The following is an 18,676-nucleotide window of genomic DNA, read 5'->3' as shown; positions in this document are numbered from 1 at the left end:
ATATTCTTGACTACTTCTGGAGATGAAGAGTATAAGAAAACACCGTGGTCCAGAATGGCAAAGTTGGTCTTCTGTTATTACCCTCCTATGATACCCTAAATGAGTTGTTCTTAATATATGCTAAGAAAATGAATGAAAGTAAGTGGTTTGAAACAAGCGTTCTTGAAGCACACTAAAAGTACAGTAAATCTTGGACCTAATGGGAATACTTGGTTAGTTCAAGCAAAAGATATCTGTAATTTCTAGGCTGGATTCTTGTATCCATTGCAAGTACAGTCAGCACAGACATTGCAAGTAATTTATTTCTAGCTTCTGTTAATTAACTGCCTCCAATCAAATACCTACTGAGTAGCAGTGTTAAACTACTACTCAATGATTTGCTGATAATTTTACAGTTTGCCTTACCTTGCAGGACAGACTAACTAATGTAAGTGAAAAGAGACATCCGTCTGAGAAGTCAGCATTAATTACTACTAGAAAGACAACTTAGCTTTTAGTCCGTGCTCCTTGAGTAGTTGAGCTCATGTGGATATCACCAAGGTGGTCACAGTCACATTTGACTCCTTGCAGGCAGATGCAAGTGAACTTTGTGGATTTGTTTTTTATGAACTTCTTGCTCCATGTTGTCAAGAGTCACAGAGATCTTGAACCAGCAAGGAAGCCCCAAAGACCATAATACCCTAGACGAAGATGTAAGTAAGGCTTCAGATGTGATGTAGCAGCAGATTCTCTTGCTGTTGTGAATTTAAGTTGAATGTAGAATATGATCAACAGCATTACTACTCTTGAAGTAAAGAGAAAAGGTATCACTGCTGCTGCTGGCATTCTCTTGGTTTGGTAGCTGTTGTGTCTGCTCTTTGTCAATCATTTTGTGATAACTGACATGCACTAGAGAGAGACAGGGACAGAAAGGGTACTACCAGTAACATCTATACTATTGGGATTTTGTTTTCTTCTCTCTCTCAAACCAAGTTAATTTTGATGTGCTATAGGTAATGATAGCTAAAGATAAATAATACTTTCAAAATCAAATATAATTTCTTCTCACACTATTTCTTTTCTTCCCTGTAAATTCACAGGGGAAATATCCACACAGAACAAAAGAGGAAATGAAGGAGAATGAAACTAGATGCACAAATTACTCTTGTATGCAAATGGAACGTGTTTTCTTCAAATATGTTTCAGTTAAAGTAATCTTAGCATTTTGCTTGTACTAATCATGAATTAAAAATTTTTAGAGAGGGGTTTGGTGTTGGGGAGTTGTTTTGTTTAGTTTGTTTGGGGTTTTTTTAGGTTTTTCTCTCCCATAAGTTCAGTGCTGTTGCTTTAAATAGCATGACTGCCTGATGTCCCCTCACAAAGAATAACAGCAGCTCTTAAAGGGGCACTGTCAGTGTCAACCTCTGTCTCTCCGTCCTTCTTTGATCTCTCTTTCTGCCTTTTTTTTTAACCTTTACTTTCATAATTTTTGAAAATTATATTCTGGCACATTTTATAGTTTCTCTTTAGGGCGTTTTTCTCTTTCCTGGCTAAAGATAATAATCAAGAACCTCTTTGGTAAGTGAGACACAAAAATATATGTAGATACATACAACTGCGTGATGATTTGTGTGACTGATACTTTATCCATTGAATATCCATCCGTAAAAATTATTTTCAGGTTAATACAGAAGTATTGAAATGTAGGGCAGGAAGAGACCTGAAGAGATCATGTTTTATGCATTAGATCACCTCACAAAGAACCCCAAAGCAAACCCACAAAACAGATTTTTGTCTAACCCGTTCTTTAAAATGTTTCAGTAACTATAAGATAATACACAATAAAGATGCACAATGAATGACTGACAGCCATCTGTTCTTCATATACTGAAGAATAATTTATCTTTTTCTCCCTGCTTTGTTCTTCTCCTTTTCTTGTTTAGAGTAAGCAATCCCAGATTATCCATTACTGTCAGATATATTAAGTAGATGCAGGTGATATAAAAATCTGAATTTTTGTAGCTATTAAGTATTATTCAGATAATATATCTCTTCCTCTTCTGTCCTTTTCCCCTCCTCGCAGCTGATGTTATTCCTAAAGCATATCTCACTCGGAGGAATCCTGTGCTCATACAGAAAGGATTATGTGAGCCAAGACCCTTCATTGTCCTCAATTTGGAATTTCCATTTTCATTTACAAAATGTTATGGTTCATCTGTCCATCTGCAGTGAACACTGTCATCTGCATCAGTTTCACTGCTGAACATTTGCCAGCTTGAGTTTGCAGGAAAAAAACTCAGTGTGAACTGTCCAACTCTCTAAATCCATTATTAAAAATTATTTGAAAACCTGAGTTTGTTGTCTTGTGTGTTGCGTACTTATCAGTACTAGTCCATTAAGATTTGTAAAGTAAGGCAAATAGAAGCATTGTCTGAAGTGGGGCATATTGAAAGACTGCTCTGCTGTCCAGTCACTGATCAGTAGTATATCATATGTTTTAACGTGGTTTTGTGAATAGCTACCTCATCGTCTTCATCTAGAAAGTGTTTTAACAAACTGCTGTTTTTCTGATACCTATCAAAAAAGGACAAATATTAACTAGTGAAAGCTCTTCTTTCTTGATTCCAATATAACAGCTAGCAAGCAAGCCATAATAACAATGTAATTTTAGCATCAGTTGGAAATATATGGAAGGATGAGAATCAATGTTTACTAATGGAACAAGGGAGGAGAAGAATCTGTAGGAAAAAAATAGTTCAGTACTTTTTCTAAGAGCTATACAAACACTGAAGGAATAAAAACTATTTAGAGAACTACTTGACATTAATTTTTTACCTTTCCCATCTTTCCATTTGTGAGTTAAGGCACTCAGATCTGAAACTTACTCAAGTTGCAACATGTTTCTGTGATCTTAAAGTTATTTCATGTTTGTACAGTTTTAGACGCTCCTCTTGCAAATATTTATGGAAATGGAGGGGGATGTGAGTATGATATGACACCTATTAAACTCAGTGTGATTATTATTATAATTATGCATAAGGCTTCTTATACATGAATATTTGTTTGCAGCATTTCTACATCTTGATGCTGTTACTACAGTCTGTAGTGAGAGGAGACTTTGGTTTTATAATAGCAATTTGCCATGGCTGAAAAGTGGCAGATAACCCTTAATTATCTACAACTTGTCCAAATGGTTTTGCATTTCAGACTTTTAAAAGATGCTTGCAATTTGTTGCTGTATTAACAGTTAGCAAGTTGAAAATGTTACTCAGAACTCAACTGTTTTCTTTCTTTCTTCCCCCTCCTGCCTTTCTTTCTTTTCAGTGATTTTTTTGAACGCACTATTCTCTGCAACAGCCTTGTGTGGAGCTGTGCTGTCACAGGTAAACCAGGACTCACATATCAGGAAGCACTGGAATCAGAGAGGAAAGCCAGACATAACCTTCAAAGTTTTCCAGAGGCACTTGTCATTCCAGTTCTGTATTTGGCCACCCTTACCCATCGCACCCGACTTCATGAGATCTGTGATGAAATCTTTGCTTACGTCAAGGATCGCTATTTTGTTGATGAAACAGTGGAAGTTGTTAGAAATAATGGCGCAAGGTAAGTATATTGAAAAATAAGTACTTATTTCTTTCTGCTCAGTGTGGGTGGGTTTTGTGTGTGCTTTTTTAAACCAAAAACAAGGGTAATAAACTCCATTAAATATACCAAGAGTGAGGTGTGATACTTAGGTGAGTGATACTGTTACTACTCTTCCCTAGGTTGATTAAGAGCAGTATTCTGTTGCTGTGCTTGATATGTCTGTCCTTAGCTTTGAAGCAGTTGTGGAGAGAGGGCAGCGCTCGCAGATCTTGACACTGCATGTTTTTTGGTCTGTGTGGTGGATTTGCAAAGGAATGTCAGTTCTTTGGTGCGAGAAAGGTGGACTGTTTGTAGAATGACATTTAATGAGAAACTAAGGGAAGGTAGGAATTAAAAATTACGTGAAAGTTTTGATGAATCATTTGGAATGAATGGCCAAACTATTGAAAGCTTAAAATAATGGATAAAAGTTGGATTTTTACTTTTCAGAGAATAGCAAAAATGCTTACTGTTATACTGGTGTATATATATTGCAAGTGTTCTTACTGTTATCTTAGACTGATTAAAAACTTAGAACAATTTTGACCTTCAGATGCTTTCTTTCTCATATCATTGGTGCATGTGCTCTGTAGTAAATAAGCTGGAGTTTTTCTTTAAAGCAGTTTCTGAGAGAGGTCTAGAAAAGGTCCATGTTTTGTCTAAGTGAGTTTACAGTTTCACCTAACTGAGGTTTAAAATGGGAAAAACTTAAACATGTTCAACCTGGAAATAGCTGCAGAATGGGCGCTAAAGCCTTTATGTGTTCAGCTGTTGCTGGTGGGTTTAATGGTTTGTTAGGGTCATTTTGATTTTTTCAGGAGGAAGGTGACAGCTTACATTTCAGAGTAGAAGAGACTTCTGTGGATAGCCTGATGTTTAGCATATAATCTGGTGTTTATTGGCTGATAGGAGTGAGCTGGTTCAAAATGGTCACTGGAGAACAATTATTCTATGTGAGTTTTTGTAGTGGCTGATCCAGATATTATTTATGGCAAATTTTGTACTACACCAGGAAGAAAAATGTGTTGATGCACTGCAGAAGGCAAGTTGTAAGGAAATTTGTATAGGTATGTACGTAAGGTCATTGCTTAGTAGGAAAGCTTCCCATCTCTTCCCTGCTCTATTCCTTTCAACCAGTGAAGTCCCAGTCTGCAAAGCCAGGACAAGAACAACTTCAGTAGAGTTGCTGCTTTCTGTATGGAAAACCTACATCCAAAGTTTCTTTCTATCTTTCTCATCTTTATACCTGTCAAATGACTAGACTGAGGTTACCACAAGTATTACAGTCATTTTGCTTAGAGAATAAGGTGTTGGTTGTTTTTTAGTTTAGGTTTGGGTTTTTTGTTTGTTTGTTTGTTTTTAATGTAGAAACATGAATATTATGAACTATCAGGTGTTCAGGTGTTGGTTTTCATTTGCTCCATGAAATGCTTTAGTTTTCTATCTTTAAAGATACTGTTAGTTTCCAAACTAATAGCAAAAAATTGTTTCTTCTTCCAGAACTTTCCCCCCCCCAAGAATAGCTCTTCTATCTCTATTCTAAACTATTTGCTGAAATATTTGCATATATGCATTGTAGCTTTTTAAAGCTGTTCAGATAAAGTTGTGATACGATTCTCTCATTAAGACAGTGCTATCATTTTTTTTTACCACTGTTCAATTCAATCTTCTTGGTTACTCAAAGTTGTGTTGAGATACATATCTAACAATTTTGTGTTTATGTTCCACTTTCATTTATCAATATATTAATAGTATATAAGCTAAATTTCTTAAGCCTTTGGAGTGCGCTGGACAACATGCAAAAGATACAAGTTTCAAATAAAATTTATTTCAATAAAAAATTAGCCTGCTAGAGATTGTATATTTTTAACTACATAAGTATAAATTGGTGCCTGATAAAATGAAGAATGAAAAACTTGCCTTAGCTGATTGTATGCCACTGATATTCTAGATAAATGTGTAGCAAAGACCTATTTCAGACCTTTAATACTAAATCTAGGAAACACTGCAGATAGCATGATAATGTGGAGGGGAGGTATTTTTATGCTTAGAGATACATAATTAAAGGTTATAAAGTGGGAGGAGGTGAGGCATAGTTTTTCATCTCCTCAATTAACAGTTGACTTTGACCTGTACTTTGAGGTACTATGTTGGGGATTAAGTGTACCAGCTCATGTTACTTGTACATAACATGGCTTTTCAGCAGACCTGTTTGCATGTGTTTTGTCATGTGCAGCTATGTTTTTGTGATTTTTTTTTTTTTTCCCTCTAGCAAAAATTATCACAGTCCATGTATAGTGTCATAGCATCCTATGAGACCAACAGAATTTGGCAGATCATGAAAACCCAATTGTTTTGTGGTGGTGTAAACTCTTCCACTGCTTTTATGTATGAAGTTTTCTGCGTGCCTCATGTCAGGATCATTTGCTTCCTGAGCTCTGTGCGTCATTTAATGCAAAGCCTACAACGTAACGCATGTGTAACCAGCGGCTGTTCAAGCAATTTAAGTATTGATATTTTTTAACTCTTAACTTTGCATGCGTCATATTCTTGTAGGATAGATTGCTTTGATGCAGCTTCCTAGCTTTTGAAGAAAGAAATGGGAGGGAACCCAAACACTAGAAGGGTTAGCATTTTGGCTTAATGTAAATGTTTTTATGTTGGGTATATGAAGTAGTCTAGAGTACTGTGAGCAAAAACAGGTGATCTGGAAAAAGAAAGAGGAGAGGGCAAGTGTTTTGTTCAAAGTGTAGGTGGAGGTTGTTTTATTCAGTTGTATCAAACCCCTGCGTTCTGGTTGTGGCCCTGTCTCATGCCCCATTACACTGTCCGGTCTTTCAGCTCTTCTGGTTTCTAGTGTTTTGTTGTGCTGCTTAGTTTTGAATTTGGCTGCTTCTGCCTTGTTACTGAGGTCTGGTTAGGAGGAACTCAGGAGAGTTTGGGAGATACTCTTACTTCCTGTTGTTTTGCTACATGTGGTATCTTCAACAGCCCTTATCAACCAGAAATAAATTGCAGAGAAAGCCCCCCGGTCCTAGGATGTGGCTTGTTCAGGCAGTCTCTGGAAATGATGCGTGCAATTTGGTAACCTGTTAGAAGCAGCAAGGAGATAATTCTGCTTGCTCTTTAACCTTTTCAGGTGATATATTGATTAAAATGGCCGGGTTGCTTTCTCTGTATGTGTCCAGCCTTTCTGGCCAAACTGGCTCTGACTTTTCTTCAAAGTGTCAGCTGTGTTATGCTTTAAAATATGAAGTGCTTGGATTTCCAGTTAAAGAACTGCAGGAGTTGTGTAACAATGTTTTCCTAGTTCTAAGTTCACAACAGACAAAATTACTATTTGAAACATCGATCAGAAACATCATAGAATATATGTAGAAAAATTAGTCTCAAATTAAGTTTGAGTTGCTAAATAATTGAAAGCAGTTGACACTGTAAATATTGTTATTTAGAATGTCAAATTGCGGTTTATGGAAAGTAACTTATTGAAAAAGGCATGGAAATTATTTAAGATTTTGTTGGAGTGGAAACTTAGAGCAATATTTCATAATTTAGAGCAATATTTAATAATTAATATCTAAAATAAGCAGCTAACATTTTAGTTCATACTTTATCAAAGCAGAGTTGAAAAATGTTGATCATATTGGAATTGCTTCCTATATTTGTGCTTCAGAACTGAAAGTTTAAGACCCATGTACGTGTTGGTCTTTTGATTTTCCACAAGGAATGGCATCTCTTGCAGTAAACTGTCCATTTGTTGCTGACTTAGTACTATGTTTGTTATTGGTACATAAAACTTGTTAAGTTGATTTTCAACATCTTGACATCTGAAGTCAGTTACCTGAAAGCTGGAACTAGGTGGTATGGAAGGCCCACCTGGAGTAATAACCTCAGCTAATGCCTCAGACACACCAAACAAAATCTTCAACAGGCTAACTCACTCAGCAGTAGGACCTGTTCTTTTCTTCTCGAGGTCAGCAGCGTGCTTTTTGATTTTTATAATTATTTTAATTTCTTGGAGGAAAAACTAGATTTAAAGCATGTATGAACAACCAGTTGTGATTTAACATCAGTGTTCTGAGTCTGGGTGCTATCACAAGAAATAATGACCATCTTTATTAGGATATAAAAGTGAGCAGTGTGATAATTAGTTAATTAAACTACAAACTTTCGGTCTGACTTGAGCAGTGAGGATATCTGAGGTTTTATGTTGGACAACTCTGCTAGCTCTTCAGTTCCCCCTTTCCCACTCTTAAAAATAATTTATGTGATGATGTCTTCCCTTCCCCCTAGAGGCTGGGGTACAACCAATTGTTGCCCATCAGTCAGTATGGCACTTAACTAAAAAGTCAACCACTTAGAGACTGAAATAGGTTGCTTAAAGGTCAGTGTATGAGAAGGAAGAAATCATACAGATTTCATACAGAACATGTCAGATACAAAAAGAAATATTTTTTTCATTGAATTTGACCACTAGATGACACCACTGCAGAAGAATACTTGCCTAGTGTCTGTGAGCAAGCAACACCAGAATGCTTTTAAAAATGAACCTACTTGCAGAAGTAGTAGACAAAGCTCCCTGTTAGGAAGATTGCTGCATCTGATTGTACACTTATTATAGGTTAACATCCTTTCTCTGCTTTGACTGATCTGATGTTGACCATTGCCAAGCTGCAGGAAACAGATAATCACAGAGAACCTTGCCTGCAAGTTAAACCTCTTTTTTTAACTCATCAATTGTTTGGCTGGTATCCCAGTGCTTTAGGACTGTTCATAGTGGATTAACGACTGCATTAGACCAATTAAAAGATTTGCATACTGTTTTAATCTCTGTAAGTCTTAACTGGGGCACACGAAGCACATTGCTGGTCATGACTGATACATATATATTTATATATATATGTATATATAGCTGATAGGGAGTTAAGATGGTAGAAGATAATCCTTGTAAGAGATAAGGTTATAGATAATTTTCCGACTTTTTTATTCAAACTGGCAACAAGGTATTACTCTCATATATATGTAGTTGTTTTTTGAGCATTAAGATCAGTTAATATAAGATCACTAGGTAGTAAGTGACAAAGCGTCTTCTATGTTTAGACTCTAATGAGTTACAGTAAACTTAAGTTATTAATTGTAGTATGTTTTTCTAGTGGTAAGGCTTAAGCGTAAGTTCCTGCATAAAAAGAAAGTTTCCTACTTTATTTGAGAGGTGAATTTGAATTCCAGTAGCAGAAACAGTGTGGTGCCTGTGAAACAGCATCTCTGACAGTTCTGGAGAGCAGCTTACCTATTCATAGAGTGAGTACAGTTTGTGTTCTCCCAGCACAGCTGTTTAAGGATCAGTGAACTCTTAGCCTGCAAAATCATGCTTAAGGAATTCACTTTCCACTGCCCTTAAGTCCTTTATGATAGAAATATATTTGTTTTGTTGACTAATAAATATATTTGTATTTGACTAGTGGAAGCTATGAGATGATAATATGTGCAAAAGAACCTGCAACTCCTTTCTTATAGATTGTTGAACAACTGTTACAACGATTGGCACTGCCAGTCTCTGTTAGCTGTCATTTCTGTGCACACTCTCTACTTTTATAACTATAGATTTAAAGGTACAGGTTTTGGTTTGTTTCTTTTAACAATTTATTTGGTTTTAATCTGTACAATGATAAGAACTAAAGTCTGGGCAGTCAAAATGATGCATATACTGGTGCAGTACTGTCCTAATTCCACAGGAGACAGCTGATGCAGCTAGTCTGTACATAGAACTCTCTTGTCCTAAGCAAAACCATGCTTCCTATTAGTTTCTTTGAAGCATACAGTCTTACCTATAACTTGGCAGACAAATTAAGTTACTAAAACTCGAAAGCAACAGCTGAGGAAACCACTGTACGTAAAACCTGTCTCTTTGTTGTGCTTTTGTTTAATGTGTGCATTAAACTGTACCATTTAGCTTAGTAAAAAAGATATCACTTATTCCCTCAGATCTTGTCTCACTTTTATCTCTCTAATTACTTGCAAGCATATGAGAACTGTTAGGACAAGGATATGAGTTAGTGCACTTATCTGACATTTACTTCTTAAAAACCAACTAAAAACTGACAAAACAGAATGAGGCTATAGCTTTTTGGTACTTTTTGGTACTTGTTACTATAGCTTCTTTGTATTACTCTATTGGGCTTGTCTGTATTCAACTAACTTTACATACTATTAGAAAAGATGTACTTTTTTAATTTTGGCATTTGAAAAACTTCACTTTCATTTGTGTGTCTTAATAAGTGAATTTTCTTTTGCTTCTGACTCACTGATCATTGTGTTTTTTATTTTAAAACTTGGCCTCAAAGCATTGCAATATTCCCCCACTACCCACAGCTGTCTGCATCCAAGAGATGTTTCTTGTCTGCTTATTGTAAAGCATACAGAGGCACATTTATAACTTATCTGGGCCTTTAGGGTATCTTGTTTTTTTGACTTGATATGGGGACATAACAGAGTGCCAGACTATTACTTCTGTCAGGGTAATTAACACTAGCTATATCAAAAGCTGGTGTGCAGAACACTTGATGAGCTGTGAGAAGAGACCACTTCTCACAGCTTCTAATGCGAGCGTTGGTTGGATGTAAAGGCCTCCTCGGCATTTGGGAAGAACTTCTCTGAGAAGTGAAAGTGCACCAGTAATTGCAGGGCTGAAGTTTTCACTTGATATCCAGCGATAGCAAGTGATGGCTGGTTTTGGTCTGTTATGTAGAGGAGTGTAGCTTGTCTTCCTCCTCTTTAAATTGTGTTCTTCTGCTGCTCCAGTAGTGGTAGATGGAGATACCTGCTTTTCCTGCAGCTCATAGTAATAGCTTGTGTACGTGTCTTTGAGTTGCTGAGCTGAATGAAAGAGAATTTGGCAAGTAAGTTGTACTTACCCTTTTCTTGGATTACTCTCCTCTTTCAGAGGAAGTGGAGAGGCTGAGGAGTATCAGGGAGTATGAGACAGAAATAGACTGGTGGGGTTACACCAGTCCATTTCTGAGAGAAACACAGTGGGTGGAAGCTCAGCAAGTGTCAAGGAACCCCAGCCCTCTCACCATTACACAGAAGGAGGGGACATCAAAGATAAGGGTGAATGGAAATAAGTCCCTGTTTGGGGAGATAGGAGAATCCCCTCCCAGCCTCCCTTGCCTTCCCAAGTGCCCTTACAGAGTAGGTATGAGGCTCTCAAGGAGCAGGCAGATTACGGAGATGAAGAGGCTTGCCTGGAAAAAGTTAGTCAACCAGACAGATCCCAACTTTGAGTCTTAAGAAAGAAGGAAGGTGTAGGTGAATCTCTTCTGAGGGGAACTGAGGGTCTCATATGCCTACCAGACGCATCCCACAGGGAAGTCTGCTACCTCCCTGGGGCCTGGGTAACAGATGTCATCAGGAGACTCCCTGGATTATTACCACTTCTTGTTGTCCAGGTTGGCAGTGATGAGGTTGATGAGAAGTCCTAGGGCAATCAAAAGGGACTTCAGAGCACTGGGGTTGACTGGTTGAAGAGACAGGAGGACAGGTGGTGTTTTCCTCAGTCCTTTTGGTAACAGGGAATAATGCTGAAAGGAACAGAACAATGCACCTGATCAACTTGTGGCTTACAGGCTGGTGCCATCGGGGGAATTTTGGCATTTTTGATCGTGGGGTGGTTTATGCAGCATCAGACCTGCTGGAGACAGATGGGGTTTGCCTGTCCAAAAGGGGAAAGAGGATTCTAGCCCATGACTTGGTGGGGCTGATTGAGAAGGCTTTAAACTAGGTTTTAAGGGGGGGGGAATAAGACCAGGCTGTCTAGAGATGAGCTTGTGGGCTACATGCTGGTGTTGGGAGTGAAATCAATAGCCCAGCTGAAGTGCATCTACACTCTCCTGACTCTGGAATGTGTGAGCCACACTGGAACACAGTCTTACCAAACACAAGCCAGGGACTGCTAAGGTATTAGAAGCCAACAGGGAAACACCAGAGAATTATCTCAAAGGAATTAAGGGTGATCCTCCAGGAAGGTGACATGGCTGACAGCCCTGCTGATGTGCCTTTATGCCAAAGTATGCAGCATGGACAGCAAAGAGGAGGAGTTGGAAGGCACTGTACTGCGGGAAAGCTACAACCTTGTTGCCATTACTGAAACTTAGTGGGACAAATCCCGTGACTGGAATGCGGCTTTTGGTGGCTACAGGCCGTTCAGAAGAGATGGGGAGGAAGGAGAGGCTGGAGTTGCCGTCTACATCAAGTGGTGGATTGAGTGTGAAAAGCTATCTTTGAAGAACAGCCCTGAGCAGATCAAAAGCCAGTGGGTAAGAATCAGAGACCGGGGCAACAAAGGGAAGTGAGTGGTTGGTGTCTACTACAGGCCCCTGATGAAGGGGAGCCTACTGATGAAGCCTTCTTGTTCCAGCTACGGGAGGCATTGCACTTGCAGGATCTTGTCCTACCGGGGGTCTTCAACCACCCCAACTTGTGGTGGAAAAGTAGTACAGCGAGCTGTAGGCAATCCAGGAGACTCCTGGAATGCATGGAGGATAGCTTCTTAACTTCAGGTAGTAGACAGCCCTAACTGAGGCAATGCAATACTGGATCTGACAGTCATCAACATAAGAGAGCTAATTGAGGACATCAAGATTGGAGGCAGCCTGGGCTGCAGTGAGCGTGCATTGGTGGAGTTCGTAGACCTGAGGAATGTGAGTGAGGTAAGGAGTAAAATTAGGCCCCTGAACTTTAGGAAAGCAAACTACCAGCTCTTCAGGGGGTTAGTCAGTGGTATCCCCTGGGAGACTACCCTCCAAGACAAGAGAGTGGAACAGAGCTGGCAGATCTTGAAGGAATTCTTCCATCGAGCACAAGAGCTAGCCATCCGCAGGAAGAAGAAATCAGGCAAGGAAGGCAAGAGACTGGCATGGCTGAGTAGGGACTGCTCGTCAAACTAAAGGGAAAGAAGCAAATGCGTAGACAGTTGAAGCTAGGAGAGGTGACCTGGGAAGAGTATAAAGATGAAATTTGGTTGTGTAGGGATGGGGTGAGGGAAGGGCAAGGCAAAGCTGGAATGGAACCTGGCAAGGGATGCAAAGAATAACAAGAAGGGCTTCTACAGGTGTGTTAACCAGAAAAGGAAGGTCAAAGAAGGTGTAAACCCCTCATACCCCCCCCCGAAAAACTGGTAAAAATGGATGAGAACGCTGAGGTACTCAAAATTTTCTGCCTCAGTCTTCTGTGGCAACCTCTCTTCCCACACTTCTCAAGTGGATGGACAGCTCTCCTTCCTCCTCCTCTTTTTTCCATGGTCAGTATTTGCCTCTTGCACATGCTCTAGTTTCATCAGATCCTCGTTCAAGTAGTGAGCTGCTTGAAGTAACTGATATGACACAAGCTTATCAGCTCTTCACATTGGGTTATGGATTTTTGTTTGGTTGTTTTGGGGTTTTTTATATCTTCTTTTGTTTAGGTTTTTTTTGTCAGGTAGTTGAATTCAATTTAATGGCAATCAGTAAATTATACTGAGTGCCAGAGCTACAAAAAGCAAGCACCATGCCAGCTATGTGGTTGGAAGAAGGAATGTCAAGGGAAGATTTCCCCCTTTGGTGGGAACTGTTAAGTGATTTCTACATCTTGTAGAGCAGCAGCCTGAGGTGACAGGTGCAGTTTGTTTTTGTACACCTTCAGCCTGCCTCTTCCTGACCATACTGGGAGTGATAAGGTTTGGTCAGACCTTCAAGTTTTCTGCTAATTGTGCTAAGCTGCCACAGTCTCTTGTCTCTTGCCCTTAGACTGCTGGAGTGACTTATGTTTTTTCATCTGTGCAGCTGACCGGCCCTACACAAAATTCATGGAAATTGATGGGAGTTCTCAGGTTTCTTTTTCATTTGAGAGAGAAGATAAACTGATATTAAAAAAAAAATTACATCAGTGATACCACCTCTGGCTTTGTGTTGAAAAAAATTTTGGCTCCTATGTTGTTCTTTTCTTTCTTTAAAAAACAAACAAACAAACAAAACCAAACAAACAACAAAACCCCACAGATTTAATCATAAGGCCAAGCACTTATTGGAGCCCTTCCTGTAATGTAAGAGACCTCAAAGAGCTTAGTTACTGAGCTTAACAAAGAATAGAGCTGTAAGCTTAAAGGCCATCCTGGGGACAGACCAGAGGACCTGTGCCCTGCTGTTGATAACAGCCTGTAGTGCAGAAAGAGGTAAGCAAAATATTTTGAGTATAGGTGTCAGTGTCTGAGCTAGAGTTGCTGGGGCTGTGGTGGTGATGGCTCTATATTGGATCTTTCTCTGAACACTTCTGGGATTCACTTAGTGTGGCTGTAAGCTTTTTCACAATCTTTACTGTAATTTGAAGAAAGTGGTTCCTGACTGAGGGGGATATTTGGGGTACATGTTTATGTACTTTAATGTTGCTGGTTTTTTAGATGGAGTTGCCCCCAATTCTTATTTTATGGGAAATAGTGAGTGAGCATGGTTTGTCTTTGACCTAAGTTCTGTAATGATTTTAAAGTATCTTTTTTAATAAGAGTTGTAATTAGTGAACTCAGGGAATTATTAGATTATTGAAAAGAGCAGACCATTTGCACTAGAAGCAGTGTCTTTACCTCTCTTAGTCTCCAGAATTGGGTGTTACTAGCCATGACTTGACTGTAGCAAGTCTTAGAAAATCATTTGTAGATTATTTCTTTAATGCCAGAAGGAACGGTTGCATCAGTTTCTTTCATCTCCTGTCTATCAGTAAGCATTAAATTGCATTGGATTGTGCTTTTATTGAGCCAGGTAATGTGTGTCATTAATTTGATTCGTTCCCCAGAGGTTTCTGGCAATGATTTGAATGGCATAGAAGACTGAGTATCACTTCCTTTCTGGGATAGCTTAATCTGTTAGTCATTCTCCCTGTTTAAAAATAAAGAGAGGGGAAAAAAAAGGCATCTGTAAGCTGTATTGGGGCTTTTGCTGGTTACCGAATCAAGCGTATAGAATATATAATTTCCATCCTTAGAGAAGGAGATGTGATACCCTGTAAATTACAGGGCAGCCTGATGGATAAGCAGGTAAATTAAGTGTTGGAGACCTACTCGGTGACTCCAATATTCAAGTCTTTTTGTCCGGGAGGATGGACTGGGGGTGTGTTCGCTGAAGCCCCTTTGTCCCTGGGCGGCCCTGGGTAGCGCAGGGCGCGCGGCGGCTGCGGCGAGTGCGCGCGCCCTCCAGCGGCGTGCGGGGGGTGAGCGGCGTGCGGGCCGCGGTGCCTTTGCTTTCCCGTTAGGGATTAAGTGTGCGTTTTAATTTGAATTGGGCTCCCCAGGAAATATATTCTATAATCTGAAACAGAAGTAGTTCTACTAAGAAGTCTTTATTTTAGCAGGTGATCTTTGTCGGATTTTAAAAAACCAGCCCAATAATATACATTCTGCTATGCAGTCAGCTCCATATTACTTAGTACGAAGGGGAAGCTGTGATGTTCCAAATAGTGGAAAACCAAGTTACTACTTTTCTAGTAGGACTCAGACTGAGTCTGGTGCTGGGCCAGACCTTAATAAGCCTTGCTGGATTTGGACTTACTTTATGAACAGCCTCCAGGTTCTGTCTCCATTATATTTAGGTGCTCTTGGTTCCTTACACAGAGCCTATTTAGATTTTCACAGTTAATTAGGTTGGGCTCCACTGGCTGGCAAAACATGTCTTCCAGCCCCAGACCAGCCAGCTTTGGAAACGAGGCAGGATGCATTGGAATGGCAGCATGCCTGTGGCCAGCGAGTCCAAGTGGGCTCAAGCTGCCTCTCTGCTCTGTGCAAGCAACTCTGGTGTCCCTATGGATAATTTAAGCATTGGTCATATTGTTATCTTTAGGAGTAGACAAGGATGTTAATATTTTTGTTGGTTTGGGTTTTTTTAAATTATTATCATATTTTTTTAAATAACCTGCTGGAGCATCCTGGAGCTCTCGTCTTGTTAGAGAGAGCAGCTACAGACTCTAACTACATTACTGATCCTTGATAAATTCACAAGTGAATACTACTTAGGATACTTTAATGTTTTCAACTTTTCTCCCTCTGTGTACAGGTTTTGGATAGTACTGTCTGCTTGCAGAAAGACATGTTCAAGAAATATTTTGACATTGCTTCCTTTTTGCCAATGTTGAGTTCATATAGAAGAACACTTAGAATTTGTCTGTAATGGATTTGTTGGGGTTTGTTTGGTTTTAACTTAAGTGTGACACCACACTAATTCAAGCCCAGTACTTCATGTATTCTACATTTTATTAATTTCAAGTGGGAGTGTTTGGTGCCCAGAGAAGAGAATTATTATGTGTTCTTTCTTCCCCTGCTTTGAACAATAGTTAATTTTCATGAATCAGACAAAGCTTTTGGATTTTAAGCTAAAAAATATAAACCATGGAATTCTAGAAAGGGGTGAATTCTAGAAAGGTTAGCGTTTAAGTACCAGCTATAATACAGTTACCCAGTGTGAAGTGTTGATTAATTATACTTTTTGATATGTAGTTAATTCTGCCTTTTATGACTAGCATTCAGGATGGCAAAGGAATAGACTTGTTTTGTCAATTGTGTGCATGCCAGATGGAGCCTTAATATGTGTCAGCAGATAAATGGGCCATTATTAAGATTAGATGCATAATGATCATTTCAGCCTTGTTTATTTAGGTCATCGACAGCAGTAGAAGATGATGTCTTACAAGAAAAAATACTTTGGGATCTGAAAATCTTTTTCTTAGACTGCTGTCGAAATAGATGTAGAACTTTTGTTGTCTAGTTTTTAAGTAACACATTGAGTTAACTTTCTAGTTTACTTAAATGAGAACTGAAAAAAAAAACAATTACAACCACAAGTAACCTGATTTGTTGTCCTGAGTAGCAAAGCTGATAGCTGTGTAAGCAGATGAGTTTGTTCATTTATTAGATGGTACTAATCAAATTAATATTTTACCTAGTTTTTCAGTGCAAGGCTCTTAGTTATTTAGTAGACAATGCAATGTTCAGGTATATATGTATTCTTAAAATAACATCTACAACTTTAGACTCCTTGCCCTAGTTAAAGACTTTGACATTAATAAATATCTGTATTCTATTTCAGGTTGCAGTGTAAGATTTTGGAAGTCATACCTCCAGCCCATCACAATGGAATGGCAAATGGCCACACCAGCAGTGCTGATGGAGACACAATTGTCATCAGCGACAGTGATGACTCAGAAACGCACAATAGCTCTGCACAAAATGGGTACGTGACTCTTTTACAGTATAAATTGTTCTGATTGGGTGGAAATGAGACTAAAGCAGATGTGGCAGAGTCTGACTGAAACAAATTACTTGATCTGTATGGGTTGCGAGTGTTCAGACAGCTGAAGGTGACAAGCTGAACGTTCATAGGTGCCAGTTATGCTAATCCACCAGAAAACTTTGCATTGTGTGAAATGGAGTACCTACAGAACTGTTTGCGATGGCAGTGTTTTTGCTGAGAGATAGTGGAAGAGCTGTGTGTGCCTGTCAGTAGTTCTTTGTGATGCAGAACCTGTGCTGCTCTAGCTTGGAAAATGGAGTCACGTTCTGCATTTCTGCAGTTGGGTATTATTTCACTTCCATTATGGGGCTCAGAGTTGAGATTGCCTCATAAGAGAAGGACTAAAACTCTCTGAAAAGTCTTCCCGGAGACTTCACGTGTTTGTGTCCAAGAAACCAAAAACATACAAAGCTTTCTTCATTGTGCATGTGTCCATATAAATATATACCATTGTATTTAATGGATTTGATTATGATTTTAGGTGCAGTGAAACAGTGTGTGTCTTGTCTTCAGGAATTTTCTATAGGCTGGAATCACTTAATAACATTGAATATGAGAGCTTCTTGGCTGTAACTGTGGTGTTTAGTTTGGAGTATCCCTTTACTGACCAGCAGTTGAGCCTCTCTGTGCATCTTATCTTAGCATTATGAGAAGATTTTTGTGCTTCACAGACACGATGATGAAAGAAGAGGGTTTGAATTGGGCCCCAATCTAGTATCTAGCATCTAGCAACAACAGGCTTTGCATGAACTGTTATTGACTTTGATGTCACATTGATACAGAAATTAATCTCATTGATTGCTGCATGATGAAGTCATGTCCTGACATGCCTTGAATAACTAGGATGGAGCTCCTCAGTTGGCTAAGAAAATAACATGGGGTAAATAATTTTGAAATTTTTCTACTGTCTCTTGAAGGCAGGGTCCAAGTTGTGCATGAAGATGTCCTACATATTTTAGAAAATAAATGCATTTTCAGTGTTCCAAAAGGCATATGGCATTTGAAAGGAGGTTATTCTTTGAATTATGCAAGTGTGCACAGTGGTGACTGTAGGATTGATCCCGTTATAGTGCTGTCACTTCCATGCATGCAGAGCTGGCAGTAAGACTAAGTCTTGCACTCCCAGGCAGTCTGTGGTTCTCCCCAGCTGATTAGTTATTTTGACAGTGCAGAGATGGGAGAGAAAAGGAAATCTTGTGAGAATATACTAACTTTTGAAGCACTGTTCTGTGACATACCTAACTAACATTTGTGCTACAAGTTTAAATTGCAGCCCTCTTATGGCTTTAAAATGCTTACTTGAAGTTTTAAGTGAGTGTTTATAACAAATGAGAGAGTGTAATAACACATCAGTTGTTCTCTAGATATATTCTGGGTATATGCAGACTTGAAAAGTATTGTTTGCTGTACCTGCAAAACCCATCTGAAAGTAAAGCGTTGTCAATTTTTGTATGGCATTTAAGATTCTTTATACCATTACTCATAAAAATAAGAAATCCTACTGAACTGCATGACATCATTTTGCAACCCTAATCTTTCAGGGACTATATTTTGCTGTTTATGGAGAAACTTTTCTTTGGGAGAGTATGGATGTTAGTCACGTTGAGACCAATAGTATATATACCAATAGTATATATCCAACCAACAGTAAATATCAACCACAGTTGATATGTGCAGAATGATAGTTCTACCTTTAACAGCACTGCAGCTTTGCACAAAGACTGAGTCTCAAAACCCAAAGACTTGTGTGCAGGCAAACAATGGTA

General features: G+C 38.9%; 1 protein-coding gene and 1 long non-coding RNA gene across 5 annotated transcripts in view; both read left to right on the top strand.

Moving 5' to 3' along the window:
• BAZ1A (bromodomain adjacent to zinc finger domain 1A) overlaps positions 1-18,676 on the top strand; it is a 74,312-nt gene that overhangs the window by 12,126 nt on the left and 43,510 nt on the right. For all 4 annotated transcript variants that reach the window (XM_032690450.1, XM_032690454.1, XM_032690453.1 and 1 more), the window contains 2 exons: positions 3,304-3,582; positions 16,707-16,850. In XM_032690450.1, the coding sequence (XP_032546341.1) occupies positions 3,304-3,582; positions 16,707-16,850 (423 nt within the window). The remainder of the gene's footprint in view (positions 1-3,303; positions 3,583-16,706; positions 16,851-18,676) is intronic.
• On the top strand, positions 1,081-2,332 carry LOC116788095. The gene is made up of 2 exons (XR_004357541.1): positions 1,081-1,557; positions 2,063-2,332. It is a non-coding gene; the product is annotated as an uncharacterized LOC116788095 (long non-coding RNA).

This window comes from Chiroxiphia lanceolata, chromosome 6 (genome assembly GCF_009829145.1).
Source record: "Chiroxiphia lanceolata isolate bChiLan1 chromosome 6, bChiLan1.pri, whole genome shotgun sequence".
Taxonomy (NCBI): Eukaryota; Metazoa; Chordata; class Aves; order Passeriformes; family Pipridae; genus Chiroxiphia; species Chiroxiphia lanceolata.
Note: the sequence above shows the minus strand (reverse complement) of the source record. Positions and strands in the feature narration are given on the sequence as shown.